The following is an 18,467-nucleotide window of genomic DNA, read 5'->3' as shown; positions in this document are numbered from 1 at the left end:
ATTATCTATTAAAGTAAAATTTTTGATGAAAATATCAAATAAAATTTTATGTTTTTTAAAATTTAATAATTCTTAAAACTTATTGACAATCACAAAACTTGAGTTTATTTAATAAACTCTTATAGAAATGATGTATAAAAAATTAAATATTAAAGATATACACACATGTATGTTGTATTTAAATTTGGAGGAACAAATACGCTATTTCCAAAATTTAAAAGGGTATATATATATATATATATATATATATATATATATATATATATATATATATTTGTGTGTGCATGTAAAATGCCTAAAAGCTTGTGGATAAAAGCTCTTCCTTTATTATTCTGTCATTGTTATTGGAGATTAAAATGAGGTTTATTCTATTAATACTTCCATTTCTTGACGCAGATTAAGTTACGAATCAGCTTATTAGTCTTATCCAAGAAAGCGAGAGAGAGAGAGAGAGAGAGAGAGCGAGAGAGAGGTGTTTGAAGCCAAGAAACCCCCTCGGTCCCCTCACTCCCTTCCCCCAAATCTCTAGGGTTTTCCTCGTTCCACCTCTCGATCGCTTCACTTTCGGGCACCAATCGATATCGACAGGGGTCTTTAGCCCCAGACCATCGCTCGCCAGTCCATGGAGCACGCCGCCGTGGTCTCCGAGACGTCCGTCCGCCGATCGGTAGTACTTCCCCCATTCCTCCTCTTATTGTGTTATTTGGTCGATTTCCTAACCCTACTGCGCGTTTTGTACATCTGGGTGTCTGCTTGGTGCAGAAGAGGGGCAGGCCACCGTTGGCCGCGTCTGACGTCGGGCCTAGCAAATCGAGCGGCTCTGCCGGGGAGAAGGCCGACCACAGTCCCACCGACGGGGACCAGGGGTCTGGGGATGGATCGTACGACGGCCTCGACGATCCCGCTCCGAAGGCCAAGAGGAAGCGCGGAGCGGCAATTCGGGCTGCTGGGTGGAAGGAAGATCAGAGCTTGATCGGTTTGTACGCTTGATTCTAGTTGAATTGGCTAATGGTTCTTTACAAGTGTTTTTGGGTTCTCGCACCGTTTCTCTTATTCTCTCAAATTTTATGGTGTGCTTAGGGTTTGCAACAGCTGTTCATTGAATAAATTAGTTGAATTGTTGAAGCTATAGAAAGTCGACTCTATTTTATGCATTCACTCCAGGTGCCTGTATATGATCATTTTCTTTCTACTACTTCTGCATGATCCTTGAGATCTTTCTTCGGTAGGTGCAATTTTTTTGTAGTATTTCGTAGAAGCATTATGTGGCTTTGACCTGTGCTTAGGTATCAAAATAATGACAAATATGAATTTCTGCTTCGTTTTACAGCACTCAATTTTCTGTCATTCGTTCTCGCAACACAGTAAAAAATAAATCAAACTTTAGCTAATACTACTTGAAGTTAATTAATGTGTCTCATAAACAGATATCATCAAGCATAATGGGAGAGTAATTAACCATGCTGTCAAAAAGTGGGTTGAGCGCTATGAAGGGGATCCAAAATCTGCAATGGTTGAGATTCTAATGTTTCTCTTTGAGGTAGTATCTCTTCAGTTACTGCCTATCCATACTGCTATAATCAGATTCATGTAGCATTTGATGCAATTTGCTGCTGGTGAACAGGCTTGTGGAGCCAAGTATCAACTAGAAGCCGCGTCCTTTGATGAGACTGATGTGGATGATGTTGTGGTCTCACTTGTGGAGCTAGCTAAAAATGTATTATCAGAGATATATTCTTAAACATGATATTCTTTTATGCCAAACACTTCCAAGTTCTTTCTGTCTCGTGTAAATGAGTTCGATTTTCATTTGATTTAAAAATTAACTTATCAATAATGCAGGGCGAAGTGGAAGACCATGTTAACTCAAAGCAAAAGGAGCTTAAAAGCTTCAAAGAAAATCTCGCATCATTCTGGGACAACTTGGTTCTTGAGTGCCAAAATGGACCGTTGTTTGATAAGGTTTTGTTTGAGAAATGCATGGACTTTGTAATTGCCCTATCATGGTAAGCTTTTCTTGCTATCCCTCTCTGTTGCCTTAGCATATTTTTACCTTGTAAGGAAGTTATTCTTTGGAAGAAACTGAAATTTTGGGTTGTCTTGATTCTTCTATTCTGCACTACAGCACTCCTCCTAGGGTTTATCGGCAAGTGGCTTCATTGGTTGGTCTCCAACTGGTTACGTCCTTCATAAATATTGCTAAAATACTTTCTGGACAACGTGAAACCACTCAGAGACAGTTAAACGCTGAAAAGAAAAAACAAAATGAGGGGCCTCGTCTGGAATCTCTTAACAAAAGGTTATCTCTGACACATGAAAAGATAACTGCCACAGAAGAGATGATGCGTAAAATATTTACAGGGTGAGATTCAACTTGGTGGTTTTTTTCAGTGTCACTGTTATGAACAATTTGTTTATTCTTTTGTATCTTTTTTTTTTGTAGGTTATTTATGCACAGGTACCGAGATGTTGACCCAGAGATTCGGATGGCTTGCATCAGATCTCTGGGTATTTGGATTTTATCATATCCATCACTTTTCTTGCAAGACTTGTACCTGAAATATCTTGGTTGGACACTGAATGACAAGGTAAGTTTTATGTGTATATCCACAGAATATTGCTTCCTTTGGCTTTAAGTCAATATTTTTTTGCAAAAGTTTTAACTATATTATATATTTCAATGCCTTGTGAAGAGTGCTGGTGTCAGAAAAGCTTCTATACTTGCATTACAAAATCTATATGAGGTGGATGATAATGTGCCATCACTTGGCCTTTTTACTGAGAGATTTTGCAACCGAATGATTGAGCTTGCTGATGACATTGATATTTCAGTGGCTGTGTCAGCTATAGGACTTCTGAAACAACTACTTAGGTAATTTTATGTTCTTTGTACATCTAAACCAACTTTTGTGGTTTATCTGGTGGCTGGTAAGTTCTACTAAGAAGAATTTTTTATTCTTGGTTTGCAGACATCAGCTTCTAACAGATGATGAACTAGGTCCTTTGTATGATTTGCTTATTGATGAACCACCCTTGATCAGGCGTGCAATTGGAGAATTAGTATATGATCATTTGATTGCACAGAAAATTAAAAATTCACATTCAGGACGGAAGGGTATCCTTCTGAAACTTATTATGCACTGTGGTATAGTAAATGTAAACAACTAAACTTATTGGTCTAATAATATGTCTAGATGGAGAGAATGAGTCCTCTGAGGTTCACCTGGGACGCATGTTGCAAATTCTTCGTGAATTTCCTGATGATCCGATCCTTAGTGCCTATGTGATTGATGATGTTTGGGATGACATGAAGGCCATGAAGGTTTCTTTTTACCTGATAGCATAGATTGTTACTTTAATAATCAAGGGACATTTACTTATTAAAACCCGTAAGTTTTAACACCTCACTGCAAATATATGGTGCACTTTGTTCACAGGATTGGAAGTGTATTATCTCCATGCTCCTTGACGAGAATCCATTGATTGAACTCACTGATGTGGATGCAACTAACCTGGTTCGGCTTCTCTATGCTTCCGCTAGGAAGGCTGTTGGAGAAAAGATAGTCCCTGCCACTGATAACCGGAAGCAGTATTATACAAAAGCTCAAAAGGTATGGTTGAAAGTTTCTCTCCTGAATGCACTTTTCGCATTTAATACGATGAACATCAGATAAGCTAGTCTTTTGGACTTGAGTTTAATTATTGATTATTAAAATTTGTATAAGTTCACATCATGGTCTCTCAGCATGGGATACGTAGGAACTAGATTACTAGAAGGCTTCTGCTCTATGTTGTCAATCACTGCAAAAATATTTTCTTAGATAGGAATGATTAATCTAATGCAAACAGGACGTATCATGTAGCTCACTTTTGTTCTTTAAGCTGACATACTAATTTGTCATTCTTATGTGGGAGATTGCCAAGCTTGGTAAGAGAACCTGCTCTAAAGGCATGCAATTTTTTTATTGGAAGCGAGTGTGAAGATGCAATTGGTATTTCAGCAGTTTTACACTGCCATTTGTTATTTCTGGAATATTAACCGTGGTCATACTTATTGAAGGAAGCATTGGAAAACAGTAGACGAGAAATAACTGCAGCTATGATGAAGAGCTACCCGCAGTTGCTGCGCAAGTATATATCTGACAAAGCTAAGGTCTCACCTTTGGTTGAGATTTTGGGACTTTTGAAACTTGAACTTTATTCCTTAAAAAGGCAGGAGCAGGTTTGACTTCTAGCTTTCTGAACTTGCAAGATCCTGATACTACTTTTTAGGAACTAATAGGACAATTTTGTTCATCTGTCCTGTCAGAATTTCAAGACAATTCTTGAACTTATAGTGGATGCATTTTTTAAGCATGGGGAGAAGGATACACTGAGATCTTGTATCAAGGTGCTAACGTTTTGTTCTACTGATAGTCAAGCTGATCTTCAAGATTATGTGCAAAATAAACTGAAGGATCTTGAGAGTGATATAATAATTAAGCTAAAAGCTGCTACGAAAGAAGTCGAGGTATGCATCATTTTTACATCTTTACGCCTTGCTTCTTTTAAGCTTAATCTCGAAAGTCCGACAATCAAACTCTTGTAGATGGGTGGTGATGAGTACTCACTTCTGGTCAATTTGAAGCGGCTCTATGAGCTTCAACTGACAAAATTTGTTTCTATCAATGGTTTATATGAAGATATGGCTAGCATCCTCAGGGATTTGAGTGACATTGACAATGAGGTATGTCAACTATCCTGTGAAATATTTTATATTTGATTTTTGCTTTTATGATAAACTTCATGCTCTATCAGGTAAAGTGCTTTCTGCTTCTCAACATGTACCTGCATGTAGCTTGGTGCCTGCAGTCTATTGACAGTGACAGTCTGCTAGAAGCATCTACTACTGCATTATTGTCCAAGAGGGATATCCTGCTTGAACAACTAGAATCCTTTACTAGGACCCTGCCTGATGCCCCTCAGGAGGGAAGGAGTGGAATTGTGCTTTCTTGTAGAGTAAGTTATTCGCTAAAGTAATTGCAGATATGACAGGTTAACTTGACTATGTAGCAGTTCTTTATATTGGCATAAATATATTTCTTTTTTCAAAATAGAATTTGTGCCTATTTTAGGTTCCATGGATTAAGCAATTACTGAACAGCTTTTCTTTTGATATAGGTCTGTATCATACTTGCAGAAACATGGTGCTTATTTAAAAAGTCAAAGTACTCTTCTACAAGGCTGCACAGTTTAGGATATTCCCCAAATTTACCTTCTATTCAGAATTTCTGGAAACTTTCTGAGAAACTGCTTAAAATTTCAGGTTTGCTGTAACTAGGTGGCAAAAATTGAATTTTTGATACAGAAGTTTGTAATAGAAGCAAATAATATCTAATGCTTTATTCTTTCATCCATTCCTGTAAGAACAACAGTGCATTGAACTCCGGTTTGTAACTGGCAGATGAGACTGAAGATGAGGATGCAAATGAAGAATACATCGAGGAGACAAACAGGGATGCCGTTATGATTGCAGCAGCAAAGTTGGTGGCCACTCATACTGTTTCCAAGGTGATGCTACTGGCTGCTTACTCTGTAAATATGCGTACTTGTCAAAGTGAGCTAACTAGGATAACTTATAATAGATCGGTGTGCTATTGGATATGAACTTAATGATTCCACTGCTTCAAATTTATGAACAGACTGACATGTCAGTGCTATAAGTGTGATGACGCACTTTTTAAACTTGAACATGTTCTTTGTTGCTGTGTTATAGCATATATTGATCATAAACTATTAACTGTTCATCATCCAGGTGCCTTGTTTTTTTGAAGGGCTGTATGTTAATAGCTTCTTAAAACCTTGTTATAGCTGTTAAGAAGAGCAATTAGATCAGCAAAGCATAGTTGATGATCAGGTTGGATGAAGTACAAAGAAGGCCTTAATTATATACAAAGTGTAGTTTAAAGTCTTGTCTAAAACTAGTCAACCCTCTTGAGCATCTATCATGGCCTTGTTATTTGAGTCAGTTTGATTCAGATTTCGAGTCAAAGTTCCGTTTCTTTGAGTTTAATATGTTTACTGTTTTGGTTAATATTGTGTCTTATCTGAGTCACTGATTAAGTTTCAAGTTATATGAAATTATAAATCTATAATTTGTTATTAATAATTCATGTCTCTTTGTTTTGTGCTATGAATTTGTTCAAGGAGTTTGATTCCACTCTATTAGATAAGGGAACCCAGCTGAGTGGTGTAGGAGAATGAACAGGCTCCTTTTTTCATTTTTGGAAGTCCTGGTAGAAACCAAACTCTGGCTGGGGCTATTAATTTAGAAGATAATCAATGCTGGAAAAAGGTTAATTAGTTTTAACATTTAAGGCCATGAATAAGATATTATATATAATTTTACCTCAGATGTGTCTCCATTTGATCATTAGCTACCAACTCCTGGATTAGATGAGTTCTTCCCAAGTCAGTCATCGTGACAAATAGCTGCTAATTGATTGCTTATCTCAAGAAAACTCAGCTGTGGGGTTTTAAGGTTTCACTATACCAGCTGGGCAGGACTAACATATCCTAATTTGCTGAAATATGCATGTAAAAGAAGGAAAATAAAAGGAAAAACAGGCAGAATGAAGATGCCTCAATTGAAACAGGCAGTCTATTAGTTGTTATCCTCTTGGACTTTTACCTCTTTGTCCAAATTTGGAATGTCTGCTTATTTGTCATTGCTGGTTTGTAATCTGATTGGAACTAGTTTCTCATTCTTAAACTTTCTTTAGGGTAGTGTGGGTAGGAGTCACTTATCCATGTAGATATATTAGTCATAATAGCCATTGTATTTTTGTAGCATTCAATCATGATATTCAATGACCTGGTCAATATTTATTTATTTATTTTTACATTATTTGGGATAATGCCAAGAAGTATAAATCCTTGCACCACCTGATATACCAGTAGCATACTGGTTACAGCAGGTGTCATAATTGGTGTGAACCAAATTTTTTAACCTTGGTTTTATGTTTTCCTTAACTTTTTACACTGTAAAGAAACCCTATAAGTGGGTACATTTTGACAATTAAAAAAAATGCAAAGTATAATTTCTTTTAGCTGTGTATTGATAGCATCTGTTTTAGTTTTAAAATGGCATGTTCTGTCAGGTTATTTTTTATACAATAGAAAAATAATATCTTGAATTTATCAAGATGCAATTTAATTTCAAGTTCATATGGGGCTTTTAAGGAGCGATGTTTCTTTGTGACTGATTTCCCAATGTCTTGTAGTATATGGTTCAGAAGTTGTGTGATCAAGTTCAGTATCAAATGGCTGATTATTTTCACCCTATTAGTTTTTTAAAGTTTAGAGGGTGCAACTTGGCATCGCCATTCGCCAAAAGGTTGCTCCTTTCGGACCTAGGTGGCCGACTTGAGTTCTAGCCATGGAATAGTTTCTCTTTTATTTAGGGCAATACTGCATACATTGGCCTTCCACAGATGTTGCATTGGTGGGAGTTCTATGAACTGGACCATTTGACTTGTTTAATTTTTTTGAAGCTTGGGGCCTTGGGCCTAGCTTTTTGTGTCTTCATTCATGTCTATTATGTTTAGTTATTTGATCGTTACAAGATTCTTCTTCAGAATGTATCAATTGTAATTCCCCATATAGTTTTTCAAAGTTGAAAACAACGATAGTATTCATATCATGTTGCCATGCAAGTTGATTGGTTAAATTTCTTGTATCATGTTTACTAATATCATATTATTCATTTTGAGGTGACATTAGAATTTCTCACAAAATGCTTTGGAAAAGCATTTGTGATTCACCCACTCATCATTTATTGTGATCAAGTACGTGGCTGGATGAATGAAGGGGTGGGTGGTACTCTAGAGGAGACCATGAATGAGTGATCAATAAATTTGAAAAATGACATAGAGGCATAGGTTCGTGGTGGTTGTTATCCTCATCATCGTCATTTCCATCATATGGTAAATCAGGATCCTCATATTATTACACTTTTCTAGAGAAGAAGGGCAGGTGGAAAGATTGCCTTTATTGCTGTTTCTTCTAGCCAATGAACCATACATAAAACAAAAACTTCTAATTGAAAATTGAAAATTTCAGTGATCCCATCAATTAAATATGAAGTTTGGATGCTTAATATTTTTTTACCTATATTTTATGTGATTTTAAATGGCTGGTCGCTAACTACTGCACAATCTCTTTTATTTTCTTGATTTTACTTTTCCTTTTCCCCAATTGGGAAGATCTTTAATTGCATTCCCAGTTTCTCATTTTCTTGTGGCTTTACCAAACTAAATTTTACTTTGCCAACTATGGCATGTTGTGACTAACTAATGGTTGTCATAGTATGCTATTGAACTTTGATGATGTCAAATCTTTTCAATTGGTTGGTAACCTAGTTATGACGTCAAATTTACTTTTATAAGGACCACTTACACTATTATGATAATAAAATTAAATTTTAAGTTCATAATCTGATGTTTGATGATTTTGCAGGATTATCTTGCTCCTGAGATTTTTTCACATTTTGTGATGCATGGAACAAGCATTTCGGAGATAATCAAGCATTTGATCACAGCTTTAAGGAAAACTGCAAATGATGAGATACCTACTATATTTTTGGAGGCATTGAAAAGAGTAATGTGTTCTTTCTTCAGCTGGTTCTTGACTATTATTAGTTTATGACAAGATATGCCTAAGTATCAAGGTTCATCGTATCGTGGTGTATCGCTCGATATGAGCGGTATATACCGGTTTGATAGGGGACCGGTATGGACAATATATATTGGTTTGTTGGTACATCCCATCGTACCATGTGTTGGTACATTAATATATACCATACCAATGACTGGTCGGTACACCAGTACGGACCGGTAAGGTGAACCATGCTAAGAATGACATTTTATTTTGCTTAATTGCCCTAAGTTTAGTTGTAATGTCAAGTAGGTATGGTGCCATTATCAGCTTGATGCTTTATATGTTGTTAATATCTATTAATTTTCTTTGACATTGGTAAACTTGTTTTTTTAATTTACTGAACCCACATCTTTGAATGGAGAATTGTATATTTATGACTTGAGGATTATGAGAGAGGGATTCTGGTATTGCATGCACAAGAAGATCAAGTGTAGTTCCTAACTATCTGGGGTTTCTACATGAATCTTATCTTGTCATTAAGCTTTTCTGAGGCCAATACTAGTCAAACTAACTCGCCAAGAGCCTGAACAGCTGAACTAGCCTTGTATGTAACCAGGGGAGAATTGTATTTATATTAGGTTTGACATAGTTTATACTAGTCATGTAGCTATAGTGTGTCGATGGGACCTCATGCCGTGTAAGCTGCTGATCTGGTGTTTGGGCCCTGAAAGTATGTCCTAACTAGGTGTGGTCCAGAACTAGCATTTTAAACTGGGCCATTCAGTTTCTTTGCTTGTCCAGCCCTTCTAGTAGAAATCTAAGGCTGATGCATGTGAGGTTTATTGGTGTTGATACGAGATAAGTCTTTGGTCCAAATTACATGTCATATCAACACATTATGATTTCTGAAGTTTCTGCATTTGGGGCTGACAAAGATTTTCAGAATAATGTCATATCAACACACTTTGATATATCTGTTAACATATGCAATTAAATGAAAGATGTTTTGTTAGTATATATATAAGTAGTTGCATATTTCAAAATTTGTCAGATGAAGCAGTTATATCATGAATATATAATAACCAAGGTTATGCATTTATTACTCATCAATGGACAGTTTATTTTCTTTTCTAACTGCTTTTTCTATATACTTAGTTTCTGTTTTATTTCTTGTTCAAGTCTTATGTAAATTTTAGATAGCTTTTTATTGTTATTATAAACTTCGTATCCCCACTTTTTGTAGATGTTTATTCTTTTTTAATAATTTTTTTTGGTTGATGATCTTCCTCAACTGCTAATCTACATGGTTTTGTATGTGATTAGTCTTATAAGAGGCACACAGTGGATCTTTCCTCTGGTAGTAACGAGTCCTTAGCGAGTAAGTCCTATTCGGATTGCAAGGAGCTTGCATCCCGGCTCTCAGCAACATTCACTGGTGCAGCTCGAAATAAGCATAAATCAGAAATTTTAAATGTTGTTAAGGATGGGATTTCATATGCCTTTTTGGAAGCTCCCAAACACTTATCATTCCTAGAGGCTGCTGTTTTGCCATTTGTCTCGAAACTTCCCACATCTGATATTCTAGAAATGTAAGGCATGCTTTTTTAATTGATAACTTCAATGCTTTATAGTTTCAGTTTTTCATAGATTACCGTGAATTCTGTGGTCTAATTCCTGTTTTCAAACAGCCTGAAGGATGTCCAGAAGAGATCAGAGAATGTTAACATAGATGAAGATCCCAGTGGTTGGCGGCCATATTCCGTGTTTGTTGACCACTTGCAGGAGAAATATGCAAAGAATGAAGGTTTGCAAGGTATTCTCTTCAAATTTTCTTGCATAGTCAATGGATCCATGCTAGGGTAAATTTCACTTTCATATATGTTCCTGAAGTAATACGTCAGTGGATCCATGCTAGGTTCTTCTCTCTCTATTTTGAAAGGATCAATTGCCCAGGGCTTTGTAGATAATTCTTTATGGATGGATGTATAATTTGTGGGATTAGATGGTCTTTTTTAAGGTTCAGAGGGGTTATGTTTATGATATATGCAACTTATAAGAAGCATTGTTCACAAAACACTTCAAATGCAAAAAAATAACACATGAAGATTTTCACAGCCATCAAAATATAGTTACACATTGCCCATGTTTGACATGTCTTAGTAACCATGTATAGGGCAATATAAGTGTCATAAATAATAGCAATTATCAGCAGAAATAAGTGTAGATGACATATTCGTGATATGTTTTGGACTGCTGGACATGTGTGTCAATGTTTGTGTGTGTTGATGTCTGACATGGACACAAGGAAAACAAATATTGTGGATTGCCATGTTTCATAGGTCATGATCTGTTGCTGTATAAACCCTGCTTTCGCAGTGCGAGGACAGCATTGCTTTTCTGTGCCTTCTATGTGGTTTCCTGCTTTAATGATGCTCCTGCTTGTATAGATCCCTTCAAGGAGAGAACATTTGTATATTATTTATTGGTTAAAAAGTAGAGGGAATAAGAACTTTGAACCAGTCCTGTTTGGAATCTCAGTGCTTCCATGTTAGAAATGGTATTTTTCCTTCAAATATGTGATCTTCATCAATATAGATCTCTTAGAGTTACTGTACTTTGAATCATTTTATACATATTATTTGAAGGATGAGTCTGAAACTATTACTTGAATGCAGATGAGAAAGAAGGGAATGTTGTAAGACGACGAGGACGTCCAAGAAAGGCAAGAAATCTAGAAGGAAAGAAACTTTTTGATGGGCATGAATCTAGTGAAGAAGATTCCATTAGCGATTCAGACCAGAATGATCAGGAAGAGGATGACGATGAAGAAGCGGATCAGCCTCTAATACACACTTTTAGAGCATCGGCTTCCAAGTTGAGATCAATGAGAATTGCACGGCCAGAAAGCACAGAAACTGCAAAGAACAACAGGTATCTCTTAATAAATTGCGAGTTTGACAGGTGCCTGTTTCATATGCATATTCAACTTGATCTTGGACATTTAAAAACCTTAGCAAATGAAAAATCCATGAATGAGGCCTTGGCCCCGTAATTAGATCCCTTCTTTATCTTGAAGTGGCGATTGATATGGTCACATGTGGAGGTGGTGACTGATATTTGACCTGTGTCATTCTCCAAATGTGGAGGAGAGATAAGAGAGACAGGAAAGAAAGGAAGGGGAGAAAGATGGCAAAATCTGTCTGCCCTTCATTTTCTTCTATTTGCCAGTTGTGTGATCTCACTTGGCATGCAGCACCATTGTTGATGGCAGATCTGAATTATCGGTGGTAGTTGGGTATAATGGTAGTCATAAAGGTAAATTATCATTTATGTACTATCATCCTAGGACAAGCCATAAAAAAAATTATGTTTTATCAATTTGAAACTTTGCTCTCCCACCACCTGTGAGGGCCACAAGGTATCTGAGCTGGTTGTTTCTAAAGCAATAGTTGTATTCATTTACAGTGTCATTCATCTCAAGTTTCTTGGTTCTTTTGATTTTGCAGGTAACAGCCGCTGATATTAGGTTGCTTTTCTTAAGAAAGTGATCGAGAAGCATCATCATGGACTCTTACTTACATGAAAGCCCATATTATCGTTTTATCAAGAATTTATCTTTTATTGCTGTTGGTAGTCTAACCTTCTAGGCAGTTTGTATGTTATGTATATTGGCATCTGCACATGTCAGCTTTACCTTCCTGTATGTAGTTTCTAAGAGCCCAAATCTGGTTTATCAGAACTTTTGTTGCTACCAAGATATGCTAGAGCATGGTGGAGGCAAGCTTGTAAAAGCTAGAAACCAATCAGTTGTACTAATACTGAGAATCATGGTCCACCGAGGTTTACTCCTAGAAAAATAAACAATTCAGTGGTACCTGTCCTGTTTGTGCATTGTAAATAGGATCCAAGACATTCTTGATTCTCCTCGGATAAAAGATTATTTTTTATTTGCCTGATTTTGCAGCATTTGCAATTATGTCCCCAATTTGTTTTGGTTTTTATCCATTTCTCAGGAATTATATTTGTGATTTAATGTTAATTCGTTTTAAGCATGATACAGGTCTTTATTACAATGGCTGATGGTTCTGTATGACCATATCTCTATAGTTGTTGCGTGCCCGTCTGAATTTTTAGTTCTGATCGTTTTCTGTAGATTTCTGTTTTTTACTTGAAGGTAAAAGCTTTCAGCTGACTTAATGAATGCCCATATCCGTTGGATGAGTTTGCTAGTAGTTCAAGGTTGGTAATTATTGTAGATAAATTTTTTGTTGGGTAATTGATACTTGGAAATGGTTGTATTGCATTTTGTTTGCTGTAGTGGAGAGATTGATGCATCAGTCTTATCTACATAAATCCATCATTCACCGTTAACAACAACGGCGTTTTAATGACTCATGGCATATCATAGATGGTGGAAACAAGCTGATTCGCTTCCATCTCTGTATATCTATAGTCCACAAGTCATCTTCATTCATTGCCTCATCCTCGTGCATGGTTCCTTCTTCTTTGTCTTGACGGACTCGATTCATGCATGAGTTGTTTCAGCACATCTTCACGTAACACATGTTCCCGCCTTCTCCTACGCAAGACCGTTGCAACCTAACCATCGTATGCGCATCTGTGACTGCAGTTCCAATTACTCCTCTCATCACACCATCACATCATTCTTCTTCTCCATACACAACTCCCATCGTGCTTAGGATAACTGTTTGTTCTATATATCCTTCCATGTTGCCTCATTTGCCTCTACTAAGATTTCATCGAGAGAGTCTCTCAGTTCATCAATGGCGTCTCAACCATCTGCGACTCGGTATGAGAAAGGAGCGGAGTCGCAGTCGGGGAACGGAGGAGCTCAGCCGCCGGTGGTAGTCGACAAGACGCTGTCGAGCGCAGCGAACCTGGTGAAGCTCCTGCCCAGCGGCACCGTGCTGGCCTTCCAAGCACTCTCGCCGCCCTTCTCCAACCGGGGCATGTGCCACACCTCCAACAAGTATCTCACCGCGGCCCTGATACAGCTCTGCGCCGCCGCCTGCGCCGCTCTCTCCTTCACCGACAGCCTCAAGGGCGGCGACGGCAAGCTGTACTACGGGGTGGCGACGCTGCGGGGGATGTACGTGCTCAACTACGACGGGGAGGAGGGAGACCGGAGCGGGGTGCTGAAGGACCTGAGGAGGTACCGGCTGCGGGTGCTGGACGGCGTGCACGCGCTGTTCGCGGTGGTGGTGTTCCTGACGCTGGCCTTCAGTGACAGCGACGTGCTCAACTGCTTCTTCCCGGAGGCAAGCCCAAACACGAGGCAGCTCCTCGTGAACCTGCCGCTGGGAGCTGCGTTCTTGTCGGGCGTGGTGTTCATGGTCTTCCCCACCACCCGCAAGGGGATCGGCTACGCGGACATGGCGCATCACCAGTGACTCCAAGGAAACAAAGCGGCCTGAGATGGCTCCTTATTGTTACTGTAGTACTACGATGGGGGATTTGAAAGGAAAGCTACTGTGCACTGGTAACGTAAAATGGTAACATCACCTGAGAATAAGAGCCTAAAACGTGAACGTATTTTTACTCTTCGTTGAATTAGAGTCGTCTAATCAGTAACTTTAACATTTAATTGATTTATCAATTGACAACTTAGCTCATGAAATACCAGAAACCATATAATAAAGTAATCTAATTATTATTACTCTCATTGAGTTCCGCGTGGCTAACCGCAGACTATTCCGCAACATGCACTACGCCGAGCCACCTGTCAAGCGCTTACAACGCGTGTTGACCGCGACCGACAATTGTGACTCGAGTCGGAATCAGATTCACATGTGGAGCCCACGATGCGAGAGGTTGGTTTCTCGCGACGGAAGGTTGTCCACGTCGCAACCTACACGCGTTCGAGTAACGCGACGACCAGGTCAGCCGCACTCACGCCGTCACCGCTTTCCACTTGACGGCCGCCTTCCTCCCGTCGTTCCAAACGCGCCTCCAGGGAGACCGCGCCGTCCCACCTAATCGCGCCGCGTGCCACGTCGCCCCATCGTTGCCCATTCCGCAAGTCCCACCGCTCCTTCCTCTCTCCTTCTCTATCCGCCTCTGTATATAACGATCTCCCGCCGTGTATTCCGACCACTCATCCCTCCCTCTCGATCCAAGGAAGAAGGGATACACACTCTGCGATGGCTCCGAGGGCGAAGGCTTGCAACCCCGGTGGCGAGGGATGCGGCGCCGGAGACTGGAAGGGGATGCACTACCGGGGCGTCCGGAAGCGGCCATGGGGGCGGTACGCGGCGGAGATCCGGGACCCGGCCAAGAAGTGCCGCGTGTGGCTCGGCACCTTCGACACCGCCGAGGAGGCCGCCCGCGCCTACGACGCCGCCGCCTGCCGATTCCGTGGCCCCAAAGCCAAGACCAACTTTCCCTGTCCCGCCGAATCCCTCGCCTGCGCCACCGGATTAGCGGCCGGAACGGCGGCGCCAGCCAGCCCCAGCAACAGCACCATCGAGTCGTCCACCTCCTCGAGGCGGCCCGCCGTCGGTCCCTCGCCGCTAAATCTCGCGCTGCGGCGGTCGTCCTCCCTGGCCCCCTTCCCGCACTCGGACCTGATCGCTGCTGCCAAGAAATCGGCGGCGGTTAGGGATTTCAGAGGGCCGGCTTGTGGCGGGGTGGAGAGCGACTCAGACTCGTCCTCGGTGGTGGATTGTCCTCGCACCCCAACATCCGTCTGGCCGACGGACACGATTCGCTTCGATTTGGATCTCAACCTGCCGCCTCCGCCGGAGTTCGCGTGATCGAAAGTGACATGAATCGAAGTCCTCCTTTCGAAACGTCTGTAGATAACCATTCTCTGTAGTTCCCACATGTGACAAGTCAACCTCTCACACACTCCTTCCGTGCTTCGTTGCCTCCACTTGCACACGGTTGCGTCGTCGTCCTTCCTGTCGTCTCCTTGGCCGCCTCCTGCATCCTCTGCTTTGCCTTCTTCACGGACGACTCCATCGAGTCCTGCGCTTCGCCTGAGGCGACGACAAAAGTTGGGATGTTGACTAAATCTGACAAGTCACGAGATGCGATCGCAAAGCCCAATAAATAATGCTTATGCTAAGAAGCTATTATTTCGTGGTTGGCACAGACATACAATTCTACAGTGTATGGGGCTTTCTCGCATTAAACTGATGGTGTTGTTCATCCAATTAGATATGAAAAGTCTGATTGGATATGAACTCCGGCCACTTTGTCAACTCCAAAGTCAATTTGACTTCATCCTGTCCATTACCTACACTGGTATTGAATCTATAACCCGTTCCTGACTATGGTTTCGGATTTGATGGCTCTTTAAAATTAGAATTGATACTAAATTTATTTCAAGGTAATTTTGTATCTACTTCTGAACCTGAGAAATCAATCGTCACTCGTTATCGATCTCACGAAATTATTGGTTTTAGATAAGTTTGTATGATTTTATCCATAAATCTTAAAAGACTATCTTTGAATATAAAAAAAGAGATGTTAGCATAGTCTTTGTTTTCGTGCTTTTTAATTGATATGAGACTAAATATGCTTATCGGTATCTTAACAGGGAGCCAAGATCTCATAAACCTTTATTCTAGTACCAATATCATCCTTTACTCTTTGTCATAGATTTAGTTGGATTTGTCTAAGTTGTGCGACACCTTTGCGTGTCTGTCCGCAAAGGTTAACCTCCCCGAAGCCTCTCATGGTCCCTTAGGACATACAAAAGAGAAAACGGGATAGAGAAAACGTCTCATTCGGAATCCACAAGCAAACATTTCCGAAAACACTTCATAGACAATACAAATTATAAACAGACTTTACAAGCTCTGAACAGGTACACAACAAAGGGTCAAAATGATCTATTACAGATCGAAAATCTCTCACAAGTGTCCACATGACACAACATTTATTTACAAGCCTAAAGCGGTCACCAAACTCAACTAAAATAGGACTATTAAGCTTTCGACCGTCCCTTTACATGTTATGCAAAGCATGAACATACCAAAAGACACGGACATACATAAGCATTACATCAAACATCCTGTTTAGAAGTTGAAGACATCTTTTAGACTCATTTCAAAAGAGTAAAATCATACACAATCATATAAAGCGAATAATTTCTTATGAGCTCCCGTGCTTGCACCGATGACAACAAATGATAGACTTATTAGTTGGTACTAGAAGAAGAGCTCATAAGGCATCAAGAACATTCAATGTCCTGCACCAGCATCACTATTTACCATCAAAATTATGATAAAATTATATAGATCAATCCAAAATAGATAATTCATCGTGATGACATGTGATGATTTATCAAAAAAAAAATTATTTTTTTAATCTATTCGAAACCGAATTGGAGCCATAGTCAGTTCAAAATCATCAAACTATTAACTTGATTTAATTTCGATTTTAATTAATTTGATTTTAGCTTGAAGCAAACAACTCCCTTCATCTGGAGTGTCATGCTATTTTGGATGGCTTGAAGGTAGCACACCAAGAACAACTTACCTATTTAGAGTCCTGACTCCCAAATGCTTAGTCAACCTGCTTTATAATTTACTTACAAGTAAAAGAAAAACCCAGTTATGAAACTTAGATCTCCCTAGTAGTAATACCAGTCTCCTATCCCTTTGATAACTCAGTGTATGTCCCATCCAGTATTGGATTGCACCAAAATCTTAGAATGGATTTGCTAATGCAGTCATCCAAAATTGATAAAGATACTGTGATCCAACACTCAGTTACTATCAGAATTTATAGCACAAGCACCTAATGTATGTTAAGGCTCACAACATAACTATATCTTCTTACAACAATATATATCAATAACAATTAACTGCGACCTTAAGTGTACCAAAACAGTCTTCTTCCATTAATTGCATGATACTGTCAAAGAAAGATAAATGAGAACTATACTGATGATATAAACCAGTGAAAGTCCATTAATTTCATTTCAATGTACTACAGTAAGACACTCCAACTTCTCTGTCTCATAATGTAGTAAATTTGATATCAAGTTTCCTATAATGTAGTGAAGAATGAAATCTTATGTCAACTGCACTCTATTTCAGTGCACAAAAAAAAATGCTAATTCTTTTGTTAAATTGGATCAGTGGCCAACTTTCTAAGAACATCCTCCAAAAAGGTTTCTTCCATTCAATTATAGGGGCCCAAGTAAAGCTATGAAGATTATCACATCAGCAGTTGCTCTACACAACTATGATGTTATATATTTTTCTTGTTGTGGCCAGTTATATTTTGCTTAGAATTTTAGCCCGAGAGGTTCTCATTTAGTAGCATTCAGCTGCTTTCTTCTACAGAAAAAGAAGCCATAGTTTTTTGCTTATGAGTTCTGCTGGTAGATCAGAAGTACATCTAACCAGCAGAAATAGAACTCCTTTAGCTGTGCTTCTTTTAAGCTTCGAGGTTGTCCTTTGATCAGGAAATGTTGGAGTTGATACAGTGAAATATGTGGAGTGTTCTCTTAGATGGTAGGGCTGATGACCAGATCTCTAAGACTGACATGATCACTGGAATTCAACATTGTACTTTAAATTCTCTCTCTCTCTGAGTCTGTAGGTGTTCTGATCCTTATTAGGGATTAGACCTTCTTTGTACTTAAAATGCTCTCTCTCACTGTCTGTAGGTGTTGAGGATTAGACCTTTATATAGAGAAGGAAGAAGAAGATGATATCTTAATATAAGGGATGTAATACATGTCAATATACGGATCGATATTCCCCCGATCAATCAATTTTAATTACTTAGTTTGTCGTCCGGTATGCCGATGCAGTATCTTCATGATGAATCACCGATATCAGTATTGTATCAAG

The 18,467-nt window shown here is 39.2% G+C and overlaps 3 protein-coding genes across 3 annotated transcripts; all 3 read left to right on the top strand.

The window, feature by feature from the left end:
* Positions 1–431: 431 nt before the first annotated feature.
* On the top strand, positions 432–12,593 carry LOC135616639 (sister-chromatid cohesion protein 3-like). The gene is made up of 22 exons (XM_065116030.1): positions 432–667; positions 763–976; positions 1,428–1,540; positions 1,625–1,717; positions 1,843–2,006; positions 2,126–2,362; positions 2,444–2,588; positions 2,694–2,872; positions 2,970–3,115; positions 3,195–3,322; positions 3,438–3,611; positions 4,061–4,222; positions 4,310–4,510; positions 4,589–4,726; positions 4,798–4,998; positions 5,161–5,305; positions 5,444–5,550; positions 8,497–8,637; positions 9,961–10,226; positions 10,326–10,450; positions 11,313–11,568; positions 12,144–12,593. Exons 1-22 carry the CDS (start codon positions 623–625, stop codon positions 12,145–12,147), a joined length of 3,384 nt encoding a protein of 1,127 aa, XP_064972102.1. The 5' UTR covers positions 432–622; the 3' UTR covers positions 12,148–12,593.
* A 612-nt stretch (positions 12,594–13,205) lies between these two features.
* On the top strand, positions 13,206–14,179 carry LOC135581698 (protein DMP5-like). Its single transcript, XM_065116031.1, has one exon. The coding sequence runs from the start codon at positions 13,422–13,424 to the stop codon at positions 14,046–14,048; it is 627 nt and encodes a 208-aa protein (XP_064972103.1). The 5' UTR covers positions 13,206–13,421; the 3' UTR covers positions 14,049–14,179.
* A 619-nt stretch (positions 14,180–14,798) lies between these two features.
* Positions 14,799–15,410, top strand: LOC135618024 (ethylene-responsive transcription factor 11-like). Its single transcript, XM_065118925.1, has one exon. The coding sequence runs from the start codon at positions 14,799–14,801 to the stop codon at positions 15,408–15,410; it is 612 nt and encodes a 203-aa protein (XP_064974997.1).
* The last annotated feature ends 3,057 nt before the right edge of the window (positions 15,411–18,467 follow it).

This window comes from Musa acuminata, chromosome BXJ2-7 (genome assembly GCF_036884655.1).
Source record: "Musa acuminata AAA Group cultivar baxijiao chromosome BXJ2-7, Cavendish_Baxijiao_AAA, whole genome shotgun sequence".
NCBI classification, from domain to species: Eukaryota; Viridiplantae; Streptophyta; class Magnoliopsida; order Zingiberales; family Musaceae; genus Musa; species Musa acuminata.
Note: the sequence above shows the minus strand (reverse complement) of the source record. Positions and strands in the feature narration are given on the sequence as shown.

Coding starts and splice junctions, on each gene's coding strand:
- LOC135581698 (XM_065116031.1), top strand. CDS start 13,422: ATGGCGTCTCAACCATCTGCGACTCGGTATGAGAAAGGAGCGGAGTCG.
- LOC135616639 (XM_065116030.1), top strand. CDS start 623: ATGGAGCACGCCGCCGTGGTCTCCGAGACGTCCGTCCGCCGATCG. Junction 4,223..4,309: donor CCTTAAAAAGGCAGGAGCAG/GTTTGACTTCTA, acceptor CTGTCCTGTCAG/AATTTCAAGACAATTCTTGA. Junction 4,999..5,160: donor GAATTGTGCTTTCTTGTAGA/GTAAGTTATTCG, acceptor CTTTTGATATAG/GTCTGTATCATACTTGCAGA.
- LOC135618024 (XM_065118925.1), top strand. CDS start 14,799: ATGGCTCCGAGGGCGAAGGCTTGCAACCCCGGTGGCGAGGGATGCGGC.